The 19011-nt window shown below is 47.0% G+C and overlaps 1 protein-coding gene across 1 annotated transcript in view; it reads left to right on the top strand.

The window, feature by feature from the left end:
- Positions 1-19011, top strand: part of atp1a2a (ATPase Na+/K+ transporting subunit alpha 2a) — a 440146-nt gene that overhangs the window by 29409 nt on the left and 391726 nt on the right. Inside the window, exons 5-8 of the mRNA XM_072440594.1 lie at positions 5294-5407; positions 8236-8370; positions 10728-10845; positions 13808-14076. Coding sequence (XP_072296695.1) covers positions 5294-5407; positions 8236-8370; positions 10728-10845; positions 13808-14076 — 636 coding nt within the window. The remainder of the gene's footprint in view (positions 1-5293; positions 5408-8235; positions 8371-10727; positions 10846-13807; positions 14077-19011) is intronic.

Raw genomic sequence — 19011 nt, 5'->3', positions numbered from 1 at the left:
GGCGCGCAACGTGACGCGCAACGTGACGCGCAACGTGACAAGTGACGCACAACGTGGCGCGCAACGTGGCGCGCAACGTGGCGCGCAACGTGATGCGTAACGTGACGCGCAACGTGACCCACGTTACGCACAAAGTACGCACAAAGTTACGCACAACATGACCCGCATTACACACAAAGTTACACACAATGTTACGCATGTGTTCACGTCAGAAGACACTTTCACAGGCGCAGCATCAACAACAACGTACGGAAACGCAGTAAAACACTTTTAATTTGTGTCATTTAAAGTTCACATGAACGGTTTTTGGACCATTTAATTATGTGACGACACCTGTATATGATTCATGTTTAATGTTTGTTGTGTTCCTTGTGCGTATTTAGCCCAGACATTGTGTATTGTACACACACACACACACACACGCAGACACACACACACACACACACACACACACGCAGACACACACACACACACACGCAGACACACACACACACGCAGACACACACACACACAGGTGTTTTGTCCCGTAAACAGCTCTGACCTTAAAATGACCAGCTCCAGCTCAATACAGATCTCTTCACCTCGTCTCCTCCTCTTCACCTCGTCTCCTCCTCCTCCTCTTCACCTCGTCTCCTCCTCCTCCTCTTCACCTCGTCTCCTCCTCCTCCTCTTCACCTCGTCTCCTCCTCTTCACCTCGTCTCCTCCTCCTCCTCTTCACCTCGTCTCCTCCTCCTCCTCTTCACCTCGTCTCCTCCTCCTCCTCTTCACCTCGTCCCCTCCTCCTCTGCTTCACCTCGTCTCCTCTCTCCTCCTCTGCTTCACCTCGTCTCCTCCTCCTCCTCTTCACCTCGTCTCCTCCCCCTCCTCTTCACCTCGTCTCCTCCTCCTCCTCTTCACCTCATCTCCTCTCTCCTCCTCTGCTTCACCTCGTCTCCTCCTCCTCCTCCTCCTCTTCACCTCATCTCCTCTCTCCTCCTCTGCTTCACCTCGTCTCCTCCTCCTCCTCTTCACCTCGTCTCCTCCCCCTCCTCTTCACCTCGTCTCCTCCTCCTCCTCTTCACCTCGTCTCCTCCTCCTCCTCTTCACCTCGTCTCCTCCTCCTCCTCTTCACCTCGTCTCCTCCTCCTCCTCTTCACCTCGTCTCCTCCTCCTCCTCCTCCTCTTCACCTCGTCTCCTCCTCCTCCTCTTCACCTCGTCTCCTCCTCCTCCTCTGCTTCACCTCGTCTCCTCTCTCCTCCTCTGCTTCACCTCGTCTCCTCCCCCTCCTCTTCACCTCGTCTCCTCCCCCTCCTCTTTACCTCGTCTCCTCCTCCTCCTCCTCCTCCTCCTCCTCCTCCTCCTCCTCTTCACCTCGTCTCCTCCTCCTCCTCTTCACCTCGTCTCCTCCTCCTCCTCTGCTTCACCTCGTCTCCTCTCTCCTCCTCTGCTTCACCTCATCTCCTCCTCCTCCTCTTCACCTCGTCTCCTCCTCCTCCTCCTCTGCTTCACCTCGTCTCCTGTCTCCTCCTCTGCTTCACCTCGTCTCCTCCTCCTCCTCTTCACCTCATCTCCTCTCTCCTCCTCTGCTTCACCTCGTCTCCTCTCTCTTCTTCACCTCGTCTCCTCTCTTCTCCCTCCTCCTCCTCACCTCGTCTCCTCTCTCCTCTTCTTCACCTCGTCTCCTCTCTCCTCCTCCTCTTCACCTCATCTCCTCTCTCCTCCTCCTCTTCACCTTGCCTCCTCCTCCTCCTCTTCACCTCGTCTCCTCTCTCCTCTCTCTTCTTCTCCTCGTCTCCTCCTCTCCTCCTCCTCTTCACCCCGTCTCCTCTCTCATCCTCCTCGTCTCCTCTCTCCTCCTCTTCACCTCGTCTCCTCTCTCCTCATCTCCTCTCCTCTTCACCTCGTCTCCTCCTCCTCCTCTTCACCTCATCTCCTCTCTCCTCCTCTTCACCTCGTCTCCTCTCTCCTCCTCCTCCTCTTCACCTCGTCTCCTCTCTCCTCCTCTTCTTCACCTCATCTCCTCTCTCCTCCTCTTCACCTCGTCTCCTCTCTCCCCCTCCTCCTCTTCACCTCGTCTCCTCCTCCTCTTCACCTCATCTCCTCTCTCCTCTTCACCTCGTCTCCTCTCTCCCCCTCCTCCCCTTCACCTCGTCTCCTCTCTCCTCCTCCTCTTCACCTCGTCTCCTCTCTCCTCCTCCTCTTCACCTCGTCTCCTCTCTCCTCCTCCTCGTCTCCTCTCTCCTTGTGAACTCGGCGCTGTAGCTTCACCTCGTGCATATACGTGATACATAATCTCCATAAACTGCACTTCCTCTTGTCTCTCGTCTGTCTCTGGCTCTAATCTGCAGTGACTTAATCGCCGTGTGGCTGGATGCTCCACTGGGCCGCGCCCCCCGCCGTGCGCCACGTCACCGCCTTAAGAATCCCCCGTTTAAGACACAAATCCTCTCCTTTCCTCCCTCTTTCCTCCCTCTCTCCTCCCTGTCGCTCCTCCACCTCTCCTCCATCCTCCTCGTTTCCCTCCCTCGCTCTCATAGTCTTGTGGAGTTAAAGCTCTGTTGTATCCGCGCTGGCATCTACGGTCTCCGGCAGTAAGTTCCTTTCAAAAGCTCAGATTTATTTAAGCTGGCGATGGCTGTTTTAATTCTCCCTGAAAAAAGAGGTTTACTTAAAGATGTTATTGATGTGGACAGATGTGCTGGTTAATTCTGAACAGATGCTCGGCGATGGAGCGGCGCCCGGAGAGAAGAATAATAAGGAGAACTGCTTTTGAGACGGAAAAAATAAAGAGAAAGTTGTCGCGAGGACTTTTCTCGTGATGGATCTTTCAGAACGAGACAAAACAAATGACTCGGAGGCCATCGTTCGCTCTGCAGATGTTGTGTTCTGCAGGAAACAAATACGGCTTCATGCTAAATTTAGCTTTAGCTCCCATACGTTTTCGATGGGAGAGTTAGCGTTAGCTTCTGAACATCGCACGCTCTCAGGGCTGTTTTAGCGACTAAAACGACTCGACGACACGAGAGAAACACCAGAGCACAGGTAGCTTACTTTATTAGCATTAACGTTAGCGCCAAAAGGATCTTAAATGCTAACAACCACATGATTAAACAGTTTGGCAATGACTTTTTTGGTTTTATTTTGCCAAGTTGCAAATGTCAGTGAACGTTAGAAACCAGAGCTGGAAACTACAAACAACAATTTGATGCGGAAACAAAACGACAACAGAATTCACGTTTTTATTTTGCTGCCTCATTTAAATAAATGTAATAAAACATTCACTGTCGGAACTTAAGCCTGTAACGATTAATCGACTAATAGCGGCATGTCGGCTATGAATTTTTTTTAATTCCTTTTATTTATTCGATTTGTTTATTTTTTATTTTTTTAATGTATTATTATTATTATTAATTTATTGTATTTACCTTATTATTTATTTTATTTATCCCCATTAATAACTGAATCAAAATGTCAAAAAAAGGAATAAAATATATTGGATTTAATCAATGATAAACTTTAGTTGTAATTTTTCTCCATCGAGAAGCTTGAAGTTGCCATATTTATACCTTTATTTGATAGATAATACGTGTAAAAAGTCAGAAATAACGACTACACAAAGCGCCCTGTCGGTACCAGAAATCGTCCGCCACGTTTTGTTTACGCTGCGATTCTAAAGTCGTGGAAGAGTCTCGGCGATGTCGCTCCCGCTGACTCGCTCTCCCGGGAGGAACGGCAAGGATAAAACGCGCTCGAGTGTAAAACAGTCCAATCTGCTGCGCTGTCAGAAAACAAACTTGAGTACTTTCCCAGGACTTTTCCAACGACACGACGTTCTCCACGACGTTCTCCACCTGCCAACGCGCTCTCATCTCCAGAACTCCACCACGAGCTGCGCGGCGGCTTTGATGGACGGATGAAGAAGCTGCTGCGTCGCTTTGTAGGACGCAGCTGTTCACTTGGACGAGGCGCTTGAAAACAAGAGACGGCTAGGGACGATTTATCGCTTTCCTCGTTCTGAAGGAGAGAAGAAGAAGGAGAAGAAGAAGAAGAAGAAGAAGAAGAAGGAGAAGAAGGAGAAGGAGAAGGAGAAGGAGACGTCCTGTGGTGGAATGCTGTGATCGCAGTTTGTCCCGTCAAAGTGAAGAGGAACGGGCTTTAGATGTAGCTTATTACCACACGTATGAGCATTAACTGGGCATTATCTGGGCATCAACTGGACTCACTGAAGGAGTCACTTCCCTCTCATCCTTCCACTGGTTCTCATCCTTCCACTGGTTCTCATCCTTCCACTGGTTCTAATCCTTCCACTGGTTTCCACAAATTGCATCCACCGCTCGAACATTAGTTTAATGGTTTATAAACTGCGACGCGAGTGTGGCTGTTTTTACATCGGCAGAGCAAAAAGGAGACTCAAAGACAGACTCTGAGAGCAAAAAAACGTATGGAATAGTGACCCCCAGTATGACCGCACACGGCCGGTCACTTTCAATCTGCTGGTCACACGAACGTCAACAAGCTAAAAGTCCAATCTGTTCCAAATCCAGTGCGAGGAGGAGATCGTCTCTCTCATTTCCAGCCTAAGTGATGATGACTTCTTTCCTTTTCCTTTTAGCCCCCCTATAGCCCCCCCTATAGACCCCTTATATCCCCCCTATAGCCCCCCTAAAGCCCCCACATAGCCCCCTTATATCCCCCCTATAGGCCCCGAATAGCCCCCCCTATATTTTGTTTGTATCTATTTAGTATTGAAAAAGTGAATTTGTTGCAAAAATGCAAAACCTTTGAGGAATAAATAAAAGAAAAGATGCATTATTTGTTCATTAAAGGACACATACACTTCTAAAGGTATTTTTTCTCTTTTAACCATGTCACGACTCCCGTGATGAGGTCCACTCAGAAAACACGCTCAGAGGTCAGAGGTCAGAGGTCCTGCGCTGTTTAGAATCCATACATCATCATCACAGGCTCGTTTGGAGCGTTGCATGTCGGGACAAGCTAGCTTTTGCCCCCCCATGGTAATTCCTGGAGAAATCATGACGTTTGCTTTTCAAAACATACATTATTTTAAGTTGTAAAACATGAAATGCCAAAGTTAAAGGTACAAGAGCAAGATTAAAGGACAATAACCAACCAAATGATGCAGAATACGTGTCCTTTAAGATGTCAATCAAGCGCAAAACAAAGTGATTTCTACAGAATTATGAACATACTAAAACCGATCAAGCACTACTCCCTGATTGTACTAATACTCTGTTTTTACACGTTACTCCACATGTCCTAACTGTAGCTCCTCCTCTCTCTCCACCCCTCAGCTTTACCTGGGCGTGGTCCTCGCCGCCGTGGTCATCATCACCGGCTGCTTCTCGTACTTCCAGGAGGCCAAGAGCTCGCGCATCATGGACTCCTTCAAGAAGATGGTCCCTCAGGTGAGTGGCGCTTCCCCCCTGCCGCCCGCTTCCCCCCTGCCGCCCGCTTCCCCCCTGCCGCCCGCTTCCCCCCTGCCGCCCGTTTCCCCCTGCCGCCCGCTTCCCCCCTGCCGCCCACATCCCTCTGCCGCCTGCTTCCCTCCTCCGGCTTCGGGGCGGAGCTACAGTAAACCGCGGCACAAAGGACGGCGACGCTTCTCGACCTCCTCCAGCGCTTCCATCCCATAATTCTTTAATCTGGTAATGCTGATCTTTCTCCTCCTTTCTCTCACGTCCCGCCGCCGGCTCGGCTTTCACTCTAAATCCTCGGCACCCGTCTCAGCGTGTACGCGGATGCTACAAGTGCTTTTCTTTCATATTTCAGAGTAACACATTTCTCCGACTGCAGGCGGCGCTTTGATACGAGAACGAGATCTTTTAAACGACTTGATAAGTGCTTGTTGTGAGCGTGGAAGTCGATCGGGCGACGGGTTTATGAAGTGTTTTTACCCAGCGTTGACCTCCTGAAGTCGGGTTTGTGTTTCTCACTGCGACGTTTATTGACTAAACGCAGCACAAACAGGATGTGAGGCGGTCGGCTCGGGCGGTCGAGTCACTGGCCCGTCTGCTGAAAGGTCGCGAGATGGATTCCCACCTGTGACATTGGATCGTACTTTCGTTTTGTCATTGTGTCCTTGTGTCCTTGTGTCCTTGTGTCCTTGCGTCTTTGTGCCCTTGTGTCCTTGCGTCTTTGTGCCCTTTTGTCCTTGAGCACTTGTGTCCTTGTATCCTTGTGTCCTTGAGCACTTGTGTCCTTGTTTCCTTACGTCCTTGTGTCCTTGTGTCCTTGTGTCCTTGAGTCTTTGTGCCCTTGTGTCCTTGAGCACTTGTGTCCTTGTATCCTTACGTCCTTGTGTCCTTGTGTCCTTGTGTCCCTGTGTCCTTGTGTCCTTGTGTTCTTGTGTCCTTGAGCACTTGTGTCCTTGTGTCCTTGTTTCTTTGTGTCCTTGTGTCCCTGTGTCCTTGGGCCCTTGTGTCCTTGTGTCTTTACGTCCTTGTGTCCTTTCTGTCAAACCTGCCCCCCCCCTCAGCAGTGAACATCCAGGGACGGGACAGGCCACGCCCCCCTCACCAGTGAACATCCAGGGACGGGACATTGAGAGAGTGGACTCATACAAGTACCTGGTGTTCATCTGAACCACAAACTGGACTGGACTCATAACACAGACGCACTGTACAGGAAGAGCCAGAGTCGGCTCTACCTCCTGAGGAGACTCAGGTCTTTTGGAGTGACAGGGCCACTCCTGAAGACCTTCTACGACTCTGTGGTGGCATCAGCTCCTGTAGGCGTGGCCTGCTGGAGCAGCAGCATCACAGAGAGGGAGAGGAAGAGACTGGACAAAGTCATCAAGAAGTCCAGCTCCGTCCTGGGCTGTGCTCTGGACTCGGTGCAGGAGGTGGGGGACAGAAGGGTCCTGGCTAAACTCACATCTATGCTGGACCATGAGTGTAGTGTGTAGTGTATGCAGGACACTCAGCTTCAGTGAGAGACTGATCCACCCTCGAGATGTTTCACAGATCTTTCCTTCTGCTGCTGTCAGACTTGTCATTGTCATAATCCTGTGCAATATGTATATATATATATATATATATATATATATATATATATATATATATATATATATATATATATATATATATATATATATATATATATATATATACATAATGCCAATCATATTGGTGCAATATTCTCTGTCCATATAACTGCTGTAAAGAAGAGTGTTACTTTTGTTACTATTATTTTTTCACTTTTTATAAAGAATAGAAGAGGTTTTATAAGAGAGTTTTTTATAAGAGCTTTCTATTAAGAGTGTTTTTTAAAGTTTTCTATAAGTTTTCTGTTCTTTTACTTCTGTATCTACTTTGTGTTGCAACAGTGGAATTTCGCCACTGTGTGGACAAATAAAGGCCTATCTTATCTATAACTTTATCTGACGGGTCAATGTGCTCTCTCTCTTTCTCTTTCTCTTTCTCTTTCTCTTTCTCTCTCTCTCCCTCTCCCCCGCTCTCTCTCTCTCTCTCCCTCCCACTCCCTCTCTCTCTCCAGGAGCTGTCCATGGTAGAAAGTTAGTCAAATTAAAGCTTAACAGAAATGGAACGGTGAATTAAGGTTTAATCGATCGGCTGTTTACTTCTAATTCCATGGCAGAAATCAATCCAATCAAAGAGCAGCACTTACAGCTGCGAGGGCGGGGCCAGCTGCGAGGGCGGGGCCGGCAGCACCGCTCAATAGGACATAACGAGCTGAGAATTGGCAGGAGAAACCAGAGAAATACAATGGAAGAACCGCCTGAAACTGAGGCCGATATCGATATTTAGCTGATACCAATATTAAGATTTTAAATCCGAGAACCACAAATGTGTTTAGAGTGAAGTTCACTCATAAACATGACGCTTTTGGGGATTTCACATGTTGAGAAACATATTTGAGCCTGATTGTTCTTCTGCGTCTCATTTGTCTGTTTAAAAAGATGATTCCCTGAGAACGACACGCCATGTCATGAGTGCTGCAATGTCCCTCCCCACTCTCATCCCCATTTCATGCTGTCCTGTCTGATAAAGCCTAAGGGCAATTATTCATTAAAATAAACACCAATCTCAATTTTTCTTTTCCTGCTGTGATCGTTCTGGGGGATTGATGCTTCTTAAATATGTTTTATATCAACATGTTTTACACTGAAGTGCATAAAGTTAATTTGTGTAAACTCTTCCATATGCTGCATGTGTTATTAACGGTCCCCTCTCTCCTCCTCTTCCTCCTCTTCCTCCTTCGTGGGTGGAGCCAGCAAGCCCTGGTGATCCGCGAGGGCGAGAAGATGCAGGTCAACGCCGAGCTGTTGGTGCAGGGAGACCTGGTGGAGATCAAGGGCGGAGACAGGATCCCAGCCGACCTGCGCATCATCTCCTCGAGCGGCTGCAAGGTACGGACCAGGGACCCAGGGACTCAGAGACCCAGAGACCCAGGGGACCAAGGGACCCAGAGACCCAGGGACCCAGCGAGTTACAATAGATTAAATTCCAGCTTCTGCTTCTGCGTGAACGTGAGCAGTGGTGGTTCAGAGTGGTTCAGAGTAGGTCATGGTGGTTCAGGGTGGTTCAGGATGGTTCAGGGTGGTTCAGGATGGTTCAGGGTGGTTCAGGATGGTTCAGGATTGTTCAGGGTGGTTCAGGGTGGTTCAGGATGGTTCAGGGAGGTTCAGGATAGTTCAGGATGGTTCAGGGTGGTTCAGGGTGGTTCAGGATGGTTCAGGATGGTTCAGGGTGGTTCAGGATGGTTCAGGGTGGTTCAGGATGGTTCAGGGTGGTTAAGGATGGTTCAGGATTGTTCAGGGTGGTTCAGGGTGGTTCAGGATGGTTCTGGATCCTTCAGGATGGTTCAGGGTGGTTCAGGATAGTTCAGGATGGTTCAGGGTGGTTCAGGATGGTTCAGGATGGTTCAGGGTGGTTAAGGATGGTCAGGGTGGTTCAGGGTGGTTCAGGATGGCTCAGGATGGTTCAGAGTGGTTCAGGATGGTTCAGGGTGGTTAAGGATGGTTCAGGGTGTTTCAGGATGGTTCAGGGTGGTTAAGGATGGTTCAGGGTGGTTAAGGATGGTTCAGGGTGGTTAAGGATGGTTCAGGGTGGTTCGAGTGGTTCAGGGTGGTTCAGGAGGGTTCAGGGTGGTTCAGGATGGTTCAGGGTGGTTAAGGATGGTTCAGGGTGGTTAAGGATGGTTCAGGGTGGTTCGAGTGGTTCAAGGTGGTTCAGGATGGTTCAGGGTGGTTAAGGATGGTTCAGGGTGGTTCAGGATGGTTCAGGGTGGTTAAGGATGGTTCAGGGTGGTTAAAGATGGTTCAGAGTGGTTCGAGTGGTTCAGGGTGGTTCAGAGTAGGTCATGGTGGTTCAGGGTGGTTCAGAGTGGTTCAGAGTGGTTCCGAGTGGTTCCTCTGACTAATTGTGACTCATTTCTTGGACCTTTTATATGTGAAAAGCACTCGTCTTGTCCCAGGACCATCGTCTCCCCGGGTAGCGTCTCCCTCACAAACCCTCACGCCTCAAGTTTGAACACCGCGTCTGCAGGAGAAATCAGACGCTCCGAGTGTAGCCAGAGGGCGAACATCACTCCAGTTTTCAATTCAGTTTTGATTTGGACTTTTGGGTATTAGCCATAGTTGGAGAAAAGTGGAAAACACCCTTTGCTCACGGCAAATATTCGGAAAAACCTCATTTAAGAATTTATAGATTCTCTAAAGTAGTAAAGTGGCATTTGAGGTTTTCACTTGACTTTCTGCCAAGGCTGTGTTCATCCTCTGCTTGAGGATGGACCCATTATGAAGCCATAAACGAGGTTAATATGAATGAGAATCTGAATCCAGGTCAAAGAGATCGATCAGGGAATATTAAAGGACACATATAATTCAAGATTTGCATTTTTACCATGTTGTAGCATTGTTTCCTCATCAAAAACATACTTGGTGTTGTTGTTAGCTTCATGCACACTTGTCTCATGAATTTTGTCCCTCTGAGCCTCACTAAAGTCCATTAATCATCTCCAGACTCTTTTTCTGCTCAAATCATGTTCATTACAGCCGCTGCTTGTACGTTAGCGTTCTCACTGGTTTAGATGTTTTCCTCACAGAGCATCATCACAGAAGTTTGTTTTCTTGTTGTTAGCTCCATATTAGCGCCACTTTTAGCACAGCTCCAACGTCCACAAATCCGTCTTTCTTTCACATGTTTCCTAAAACCACTCGTCTCTTTCCTCACTCAGACCTCTGCTCCAGTCTGTAAAGTGCGTGACGTACATCGACACTTCTCAGCGCAGATCAGCGCGGGGGAGGGGCAGTCGCTACAAAGGATTGTGGGACGTGTAGTTCTAGCGATAAAACGCTATATATCTGTCAAAAATTATTAAATATGAATTTAGAATGTTCGGCGGGCCAGATTAAAACGTCTGGTGGGCCAGATTTGGCCCCCGGGCCACCTGTTTGACACCTGTGGTTTAATTGTTCATGTTTTGGAATAATATAAAGACTGAACTAAAATTCTACAAAAATTGTGTTCAAATGTAACATTACATTTTCAGAACTCTTTCTACAACAGCGTTAATGTTCATGTGTTAAAGGGTCATTTCTCTCTAACCCCGCCTCTCCCCTCCTCTCCTCCCTCCTCCCCTCTCTCCCCCCTCTCCCCCCCTCCCTCCCCCCCCCCTCTCCTCCCCTCCTCCCTCCTCCCCTCTCCCCCCCCTCCTCCCTCCCCCCCTCCTCCCTCCCCCCCTCCTCCCTCTCTCTTTGTGCAGGTGGATAACTCCTCCCTGACGGGAGAGTCGGAGCCTCAGACTCGGTCTCCAGACTTGACCCATGAAAACCCTCTGGAGACGCGCAACATCTGCTTCTACTCCACCAACTGTGTGGAAGGTCAGTGGGCCACATCTGCAGCGGGCCAGGTCTGCAGTGGGCCACGTCTGCAGTGGGCCAGCGGGCCAGGTCTGCAGCGGGCCACGCCTTCAGTGAAGGCTGATTATCCGAGATTGACAAATGGAGTCGATTCTCCGCACGAGCGTGGCCCAAATACTGACGAGTCGTGACTAATTATACATTCCTAACATATGTTCGTCTGTCAATCAGCGACGCCTTTTCAGCCGCCGCAGCTTCTGTGGACGAAAAGGCGGTGGACGCGGGGCCCCTCCGTCTGTCTCGGATTCAAAATGTAACGAGCACATTTAGATCGGGGCCGCGTCATCAGAAATACTTCCTGGCTGTAGATCTGAAGAGCCCAGAGTAAACGGGAATAAATCATCAAAGTGCATCCAGTTAAAGATATTAAATATGTCACATGTATGAAGAACCTAAAGACGGGACATGAAACAGGATCAAAAGTCAGACCCAATAACGATAAATATTTAAAGAAAGAGATGGACTTTGATGCTTCGATCCCGATGGATTTGAAGTATTTGAAGTATTTATTCATTTGAAAAGGGACATTGCACTTTAATCAACATCAAAACAAATGGTTTCTGATTCGAGCTCATTTTTCCTTTGCCAGAAGAGGAAAAGTCATGTGTGAAAATGTGTCTAATTAAAAATCACACGTCCAAAATTGCCAAAACAAATACAATGTTGCTCAGACATTTCTCTTAAAGTTTGCTCCTAAATGAGACTTTAATCTGTGGGAATTTAATACACGATCATTTATTACAAAGTCTGAGCTTCAAACTAAAAAGTCCAAGCTGATTATTTTAAATTAATCTCAATTTAAGTTGTATTATCAACGCCACAAGCCGTAGTGGAAGAAAAGAAAGCAAAATAAGAATTATTAAAAGCTGATGTGGTGATTTGATAAAGATTTGTGCAGATTTTTGGTCGACAGTAACAATTTTGAATCCATTTCTTATTTTTTCTAGTGAATTTTTATGTATATATTTTGTTTGCTCAAAGCCGGGACTCGAACTCAAAACCTTATGGCTGGATGTCGACATGAACGTGCTGAAAAGAATCCCTCAAACCCACTTTTCAGTCTAGTTCAGACATTTGATGGAGAGGAAAGTACAAACATCTGCTGTGAAATGTAGTGCAGTAAAAGTAAAATGAATCCACTGTCTAATTGAAATGAAGTAAAGCACAAATACCTGAATATTTTACTGAAGTACAGTACTTTTTACTTTCACATATAAATAATAAAATAATTAATACAAAAAACAATAACAATTTAAAAATAAATAAAGTAAATAAAATAAATAAAATAAAATTAAATAAAATAAATAAAATAAATAAAATAAATAAAATAAATAAAATAAATAAAATAAATAAAATAAATAAAATAAATAAAATAAATAAAATAAAATAAGATAAACAGAATAAATACAGTTATCAACAATATATGATTCATCTCTCTCAATCAGGTGCAGGCCAGGTTTTAAAAATAAATCATTTGTATCATAGATTTAAACTGTTCGATGGAAGTTGAAGGTTGTTACCGAGTTTAGCCCGAAACGGGGAAAGCACCAGATTTTAAAATCAATCTTGTGTCTGACCGGCAGCAGCCAGTGGGCGTCGGTTTAGATTTTTTTAGTGCCTGTTAAAAATCAGGCTGCTGCATTTTTCTGAAATAGTTGTTAGTGGACGAGGGAGCTGCTGCAATCTAGTCATAATCAAGGCAATTAAAACATTGCATTTGGTTAAAACATCCTATTTATTTAATTGTACCGACCTAATCTTTCCTCTTAAACGTACAGGACTTTTCAAAACTTTAAACCCAAACCGGAGCTGTCAAACACACGTAACACAATCCTCCTCCACACTGTAAAAACTCCACAAATAAACGTGTCTCACTTTGCACGTCGTTGGTATGCGAGCGCACCCTCTCGCGTCTCCTCGGGCATCAATCATCGGCACAGGCTTTAACTCGGCTCCTCTCAATCCGTCAGTGTCTGTGCGTTGACCCCCTCACCTGCGCCTGACCCCCCCTGCAGGCCGAAGCGCTCCCCGCAGGCCGACGCGCTCCCCGCAGCCGCGTACGCCGCCACTCAAGGTTTGCGGTGAGGCGGAGGGCAGAGAGTCCATCAATTAAACAACACGTCTCAGTTGAGCGAGCTTCTGTTCGACGGGTGTTTTTGGGGAGCGTGCAAAGTCAGAAGCAGTGAAAAGTTTGACTGGTGCTGCTGGACGTAGACTTAGCATGTAAACTCAACTTCTCTGCGCCGCGGTCAAACACACACGTAAAACACACGTAAAGGCCTGTTATAACAAAGACAGCTGCATTATGAAATCAAATGATCACAAATGAATAAAGATTGTCTGATTTTCATCAATAATGATCTTTTATAATATTATCTTTCAACCTGTATTTGGTTAAAAACTCAATGTAGAACAGAAATAAAGGTTTAACTGGTCAACATGTCGAAAATAACGGAAGCTGGTCAACGGCTGAAATGAGAGCGCTCTGACCAATCAGGACAGCTCTTCTAAACACGCCGCTCCTAGGAGGGTCTACACACACACACACACACACACAATGAGAAACCACCGCTTTTAAGTTTGAAGTATTTCATTTTTTGTTATCAAGATTTTTACATTTTTAATTTTTTCAAAGAACAATTAAATAAAAATAAATACACAAATAAACAATGAACAAAACAAAGCCAGAGAGAACAACAACAACAAAAACAACAGGCATAAATCTGAAGACATCCAACAAAACGAAACTAAAGCAAACCTAAACCCATAAAATTTTAATCAGAATGTGATTTTTTTCCATTTTTGTACGTCCAGTTCGATGTTAGTCCAGTCAACGATGCAATAAAGTATTTCCAAATGAGATCAAGTTCACGACCTGAAAATGGGCGATAATCGTGACAAAACCCCCGTCTCTCTCCCTCAGGCACGGCCCGCGGCATTGCCATCGGGACCGGCGACCGCACGGTGATGGGGCGGATCGCCACGCTGGCGTCGGAGCTGGAGGTCCGGCGCACGCCCATCAACATCGAGATTGAGCACTTCATCCACCTCATCACCGGGGTGGCCGTCTTCCTGGGCGTGTCCTTCTTCGTCCTGTCCCTGATCCTGGGCTACAGCTGGCTCGAGGCCGTCATCTTCCTCATCGGCATCATCGTCGCCAACGTGCCCGAGGGGCTGCTCGCCACGGTTACGGTGAGTCACGCTGAGTCACGCTTCCACTGTGGATCGGAGCCTGTTCATTTGACCCACTCCAGCCTTCATTCTGGGTTGTGCTGGTCGAAGAGAAGAAACGCGCTGATCGATCCCTTATACATCCAGAAATGTTGGAAAGATCTCTGTGTTTTTAAGTTTTTAGAGCTTTAAGAGCTTCGCCGCTCATCCAAGTAGCTTCTTCTTCGAACAGCACTATCATTGTTTAAAGTCAGAGTATCTGTCAAGTCCAACCCCAGTCGGTCGTGCGTTTGCATCTCAAAGCCACTAAACACTCTGAGGACGGTGAAGTACAAACCCGGGCGAAGGAGAAGAGGTTTGTAAGAGAAGTCAAAGAGGCTGTATCTGTCAGGAAAGACAAATCATCTCTGTAAAGAAATTGCGGTATCAACGTTGTTGGCTCCTCCCCTCAGACTGATCTTTTGTGCAATGTGAACGAGTGACGAAGCCTGTTCACTCTTAAATCCCTTAAGACCCTTTAGACAGGGGTCCCCGACCACAGCAACGCGTTTGCTACTGGGCCGCACAAAAACTGGATCAATCAGTGACGCATCTTCTCCGACGTAACTTTGGCCTGTTCCTCATGACGCTAATAAGCTCGTCTGTGGATGTATCATGAAAGCCCTTATAGGAAATTGCCAATGAAATCCATTAGATATAATGGTAAGTATATTATATCTCTGCTCTTGTCCTGCGTGAGAACAACTGATACGTGCATTATATATGATACGTCATCGCGGATGCGTCGCATCAAACACGCTGCCCAAAAGTAGAACCACAAGCCAGCAAAAATTTGTGAAAAACAAGTCTTAGAGAGCATTTTTGCAAAAGGGAAAAGGCCAAGTGAGAAGCAGACGAGGAGCAGACGAGGAGCAGACGAGGAGCAGACGAGGAGCAGACGAGGAGCAGACGAGGACCTGTTTTTATTTTTACAATAGTTTGAGCGCTACTTCTCGTGCCGTGACGGCAAGAAAACAAAACTGCGGAGCAGCCTGGATTCAAACACACTGCGGGGGTCATTGTCTCCCATCACTCTAAGATGGGACCATCTCATGCACAGAAACACGTGCAGGGCCCCCACTGATTCAGCCTGTGGTGAGTTGTAATTTTTATGCACTTATTTTTGCCATCTTTCTCTGATGAGCTTCCACCAGTCAGAAGAACAGTGAGGACACGTGTAGCTGTACGTTATGTTACTCCAATTCGGATCTTTTGGTATGGCACACTTAATGTACAAACCCATCTTTTCCGAGCTGAATCGAATGGAAGCTTAAGCCCCGCCCACTTCCGCATAAGTTAACCTGACCACGACATAACCTGTCACACCGGTCCGTGAAAATAAAACCTACATTATTCCGGTCCGTGGTGCAAAAAGGTTGGGGACCCCTGCTGTAGACCCTTTAGACCCTTTAGACCCGTCGACAGAACCCAGTGCTATAGGAACAAAGGTGGGTTTAAAGGTGGTCATCTGGACTTGGTTTAAGATCAATATTTCTTTTTGAAATGTTATTTTATTGTTTAATAATTATTCAAACAAAAACATAGGAAAAAAGAAAGTTACATATGTAACTACGGTTCTATGAATCCCAGATGACCGCCAGATGACGGTGCTGAAGCACTGAATGACATAATACCAGATATGTCAAGAAGAACCTCAAGCACATGCCTCACTGAGAAGGACCCGGGGGTTCCTGGAGAACCACACCAAGAGGATGTGGAACGGCGAAAGTGTTGTAGGAACTGGCGAAAGTTCCTGGCGCAGTCCAAGATGCAGCCTCACATATAGTTCCCAATGGAACACCCTTCATGGCGGCCCAGGAAGCGGAGAGGCCTCTGGTGGAATGAGCCCTCACGCCAGGCGGTGGGGCAGGGAGGTCCTACCACGCTGTAAGCACGGTGAATCACATCAACGACCCAGTGTGAAAGATGCTGTCTGGATACTGGACAGCCCTTCTTAGCACCACCGTAGCATACGACCAGCTGGTGTGAGCGCCTTATATCTGCAGTTATGTGCCCTCACTGGGCACAACGACAGGAGCCTGTCCCTGCTTTCTCCAGCTGGAGGCTCATACCGAGCCAAAGTCAAAGGCCGGTTGCAATGAGCACGGGACAACACCTTTGGCAGAAACGTCGGATTTGGCCATAAGGTGACACCAGAGTCATCTGGGCTCCATCTGAGACATGTGGGACTGACCGAAGGGCATGTAACTCGCTAACTCTTTTCTTAGAGACCGTGGCCAACAAGAATGCAGTCTTCCCAAACAGCCATTTAATATCCGCCTGTGCCAAGGGTTCAAACGGAGGTTGCCAGAGTGAATCTAAAACGACTTACAAGTCCCACGTTGGAGCGTGTGGCGCGACCGAGGGCCGCAACCTAGGAGCTCCACGTAAAAAGTGAAACCAACTTATGGCTCCCCGCTGTACAGTCGTTTACCAAACCATGATGACAAGATATGGCAGCAACATATACTTTGAGGGTCGACGGGGACCGGCCATAAGAGGCACGGAACAGGACACCGGGTCCTCACCGTGGGCAGAACACCACTGGGAACACAGCCTCCACTTGTTCTCACACGGCTGACAAGTAGAGGCAGCAGCCCTGGCATTCAGAAGCTTTGATGTTATCTGTCGTGTATCTTTTTAAATGTTCTTATTTTGCTGGCAGAAAATCTCAGTTGAAATGATCAAACAGCAGCAAAATCAACCTTAAATAAAACCCGATCATGGTGAACGTTCTGCATTCAGCACATTCACACGCCGGGCGCCTGTGCTGTGTGGGAGTCTTTACCAGAGCAGATTGACATTTCCCATTTCTGCCCGTGTCTGCGGCGTCCTCGCTTGTGTCTGCGGCGTCCTCGCTCGTGTCTGCGGCGTCCTCGCTCATGTCTGCGGCGTCCTCGCTCGTGCGGCCGATCTCGCGGTTCACCGTGTGGAAAAACGCCGAGCCGTGGACGTCACTTACACCAGAGACAGATGGAGGAAGTGAAAGGAATATAACATCTGAAGCGCTGCAGCTCAAAACAAGTGCTGTGTCAGTCAAAAGCGAGCGAGAAGTCAAGTAGCGGCACTTCAGATTCAGATTGTAGAATATCAAACTGTTGCGTAGCATTTGAAGAACGTCTGATGTATCTGTGCAGACGCTGAAGTCAGAGTTTGAGGCCGGTTTCCGATTAAATCCAGTCAATTATTTCTCAAAAAGTTGACCTTTCGATCCTTTCAAAGTGCCCTCAATGAGCTTCATGGGTCCAAACTACATTTTTATGAAGAATGAACATTTATAAACACTTCGGTTATGTCCTAAAGAAAGGAACAAACACTCCACAGTTTAATCCACAAAGATCAGAAAGGGTTTACAAGTGAGGCCCCGCAACCAATAACAACCCGAGGACAAGCAGGTGGCGGACCCTCGACTACATTAGTTACACACATAGTTGCACCTTTAATAAAATAACCGAAAGTAACGTTTTCTAAAGTTTTCTTCTGATCGCTGTGATGGTTTTAAAATATCACGACGCAAGAAAAAGGAGAATGAGTCATTGATAAAAACGCTCACTCACGAGACGCTCACTCCATTAGCTTCTTTTCTCTTGTGCTATCAAGCCTCTCTCACAACTTTAAAGAAGTGGCTTTGGAAGATCATCGCTCTAATAAGTCAAATTATTGTCCCAAACATCATATTTTACATGGACAAAGAGCTTTTTGAGAGGCACAATGGCTCCATCAGCCTCTTTATCGACCGCGGCCCAAAGATAATGTGTCTGAAATGAAAAGGACTTAGAGCGAGCTGCAGGTGAGAGCGCCCTGAGTGATGTCTGCTCCTCGAGGCGAGCACGGGCCTCATTCGCCCTCGGCCCTCGGACAATTGGAACGCTCGGATACGTCGATGCAACACACACACGACCGCACGAGACAATATGTTTTCACTGGACGGAGATCCTGTGTCTGCGAGTGAGTTTGTTTGGTTCATAAAACATCCAAAGCTTCTAAACAGACCGTCGTTTAACATGGAGCTGGAGGACAGGCCGGAATTATCGTATTTTCCAGAATATAAGTCGCACCAGCCAAAAAAATGCATAATAGAGAACAAAAAAACATACATAAGTCACATTTATTGGTGAAATTTATGTGATAAAATCCATGACGTATGCTAACGCTAACACCTTCAGCTACATGAGGCACAGACAGAACTGTGGTAAGTGTCTGGTATGTTAACGTAACATATGAACAGTTTTTCAGATAACTATAGCATAAAGAACATGCTAACAAGTTTAGCAAAGCATCAGTTTTACCCCAAATCACTAAATCCATTGAATTCTTCTTCCTCTGTGTCACTTCTAAACAACTCCACAAACTCCAGAGGAAGAGGAAGTGCAGATTCTTCTTCTGCGTCACTTAGAGCCTAGAGCGCCCTCTTGTGGTTGTCAGTGTGAAAATAACTAATTAAATCACATATAAGTCGCTCTGGAGTATAAGTCGCACCCTGGACAAAACGATGAAAATACGGTATACAGTGGAATTAGCTGTTCGAGGACTTTTAACCAATCAAGATATTCTAATTTAGCACATCTCCGAAACAACAAGCGCATCCATACATCTCCCACGTGAGATCCATGTGGAAGCGAGCGCCCGTGACCATCGCAGACAGTGGTTTCGCCGTCACGGTTCGACGTCGCCGTGAGAGGAGAGTCAGAAACCGTCTGCGATCAGGCCAAAATGCAGACGCTTTGACCAGTTTTTCACAAATCCATGTGTAATCCAAAAGTCCGGCATAAATACTTCCATCTGACGGGATCGAATTGAAGAACGTGCACGAAAGCCGAAAAGGAGTCTTTGGACGCGGTTTGGAGCGGATGGATCTCCGTGTAATTAGAGCCACCTGAGTTTTGTGCTCGCCGGTTTATCTTTTTGAGCCTGGTT

Source organism: Eucyclogobius newberryi, unplaced genomic scaffold (assembly GCF_026437365.1).
Source record: "Eucyclogobius newberryi isolate DKJ021-1_F unplaced genomic scaffold, fEucNew1.0.hap1 SCAF_12, whole genome shotgun sequence".
Taxonomy (NCBI): domain Eukaryota; kingdom Metazoa; phylum Chordata; class Actinopteri; order Gobiiformes; family Gobiidae; genus Eucyclogobius; species Eucyclogobius newberryi.
Note: the sequence above shows the minus strand (reverse complement) of the source record. Positions and strands in the feature narration are given on the sequence as shown.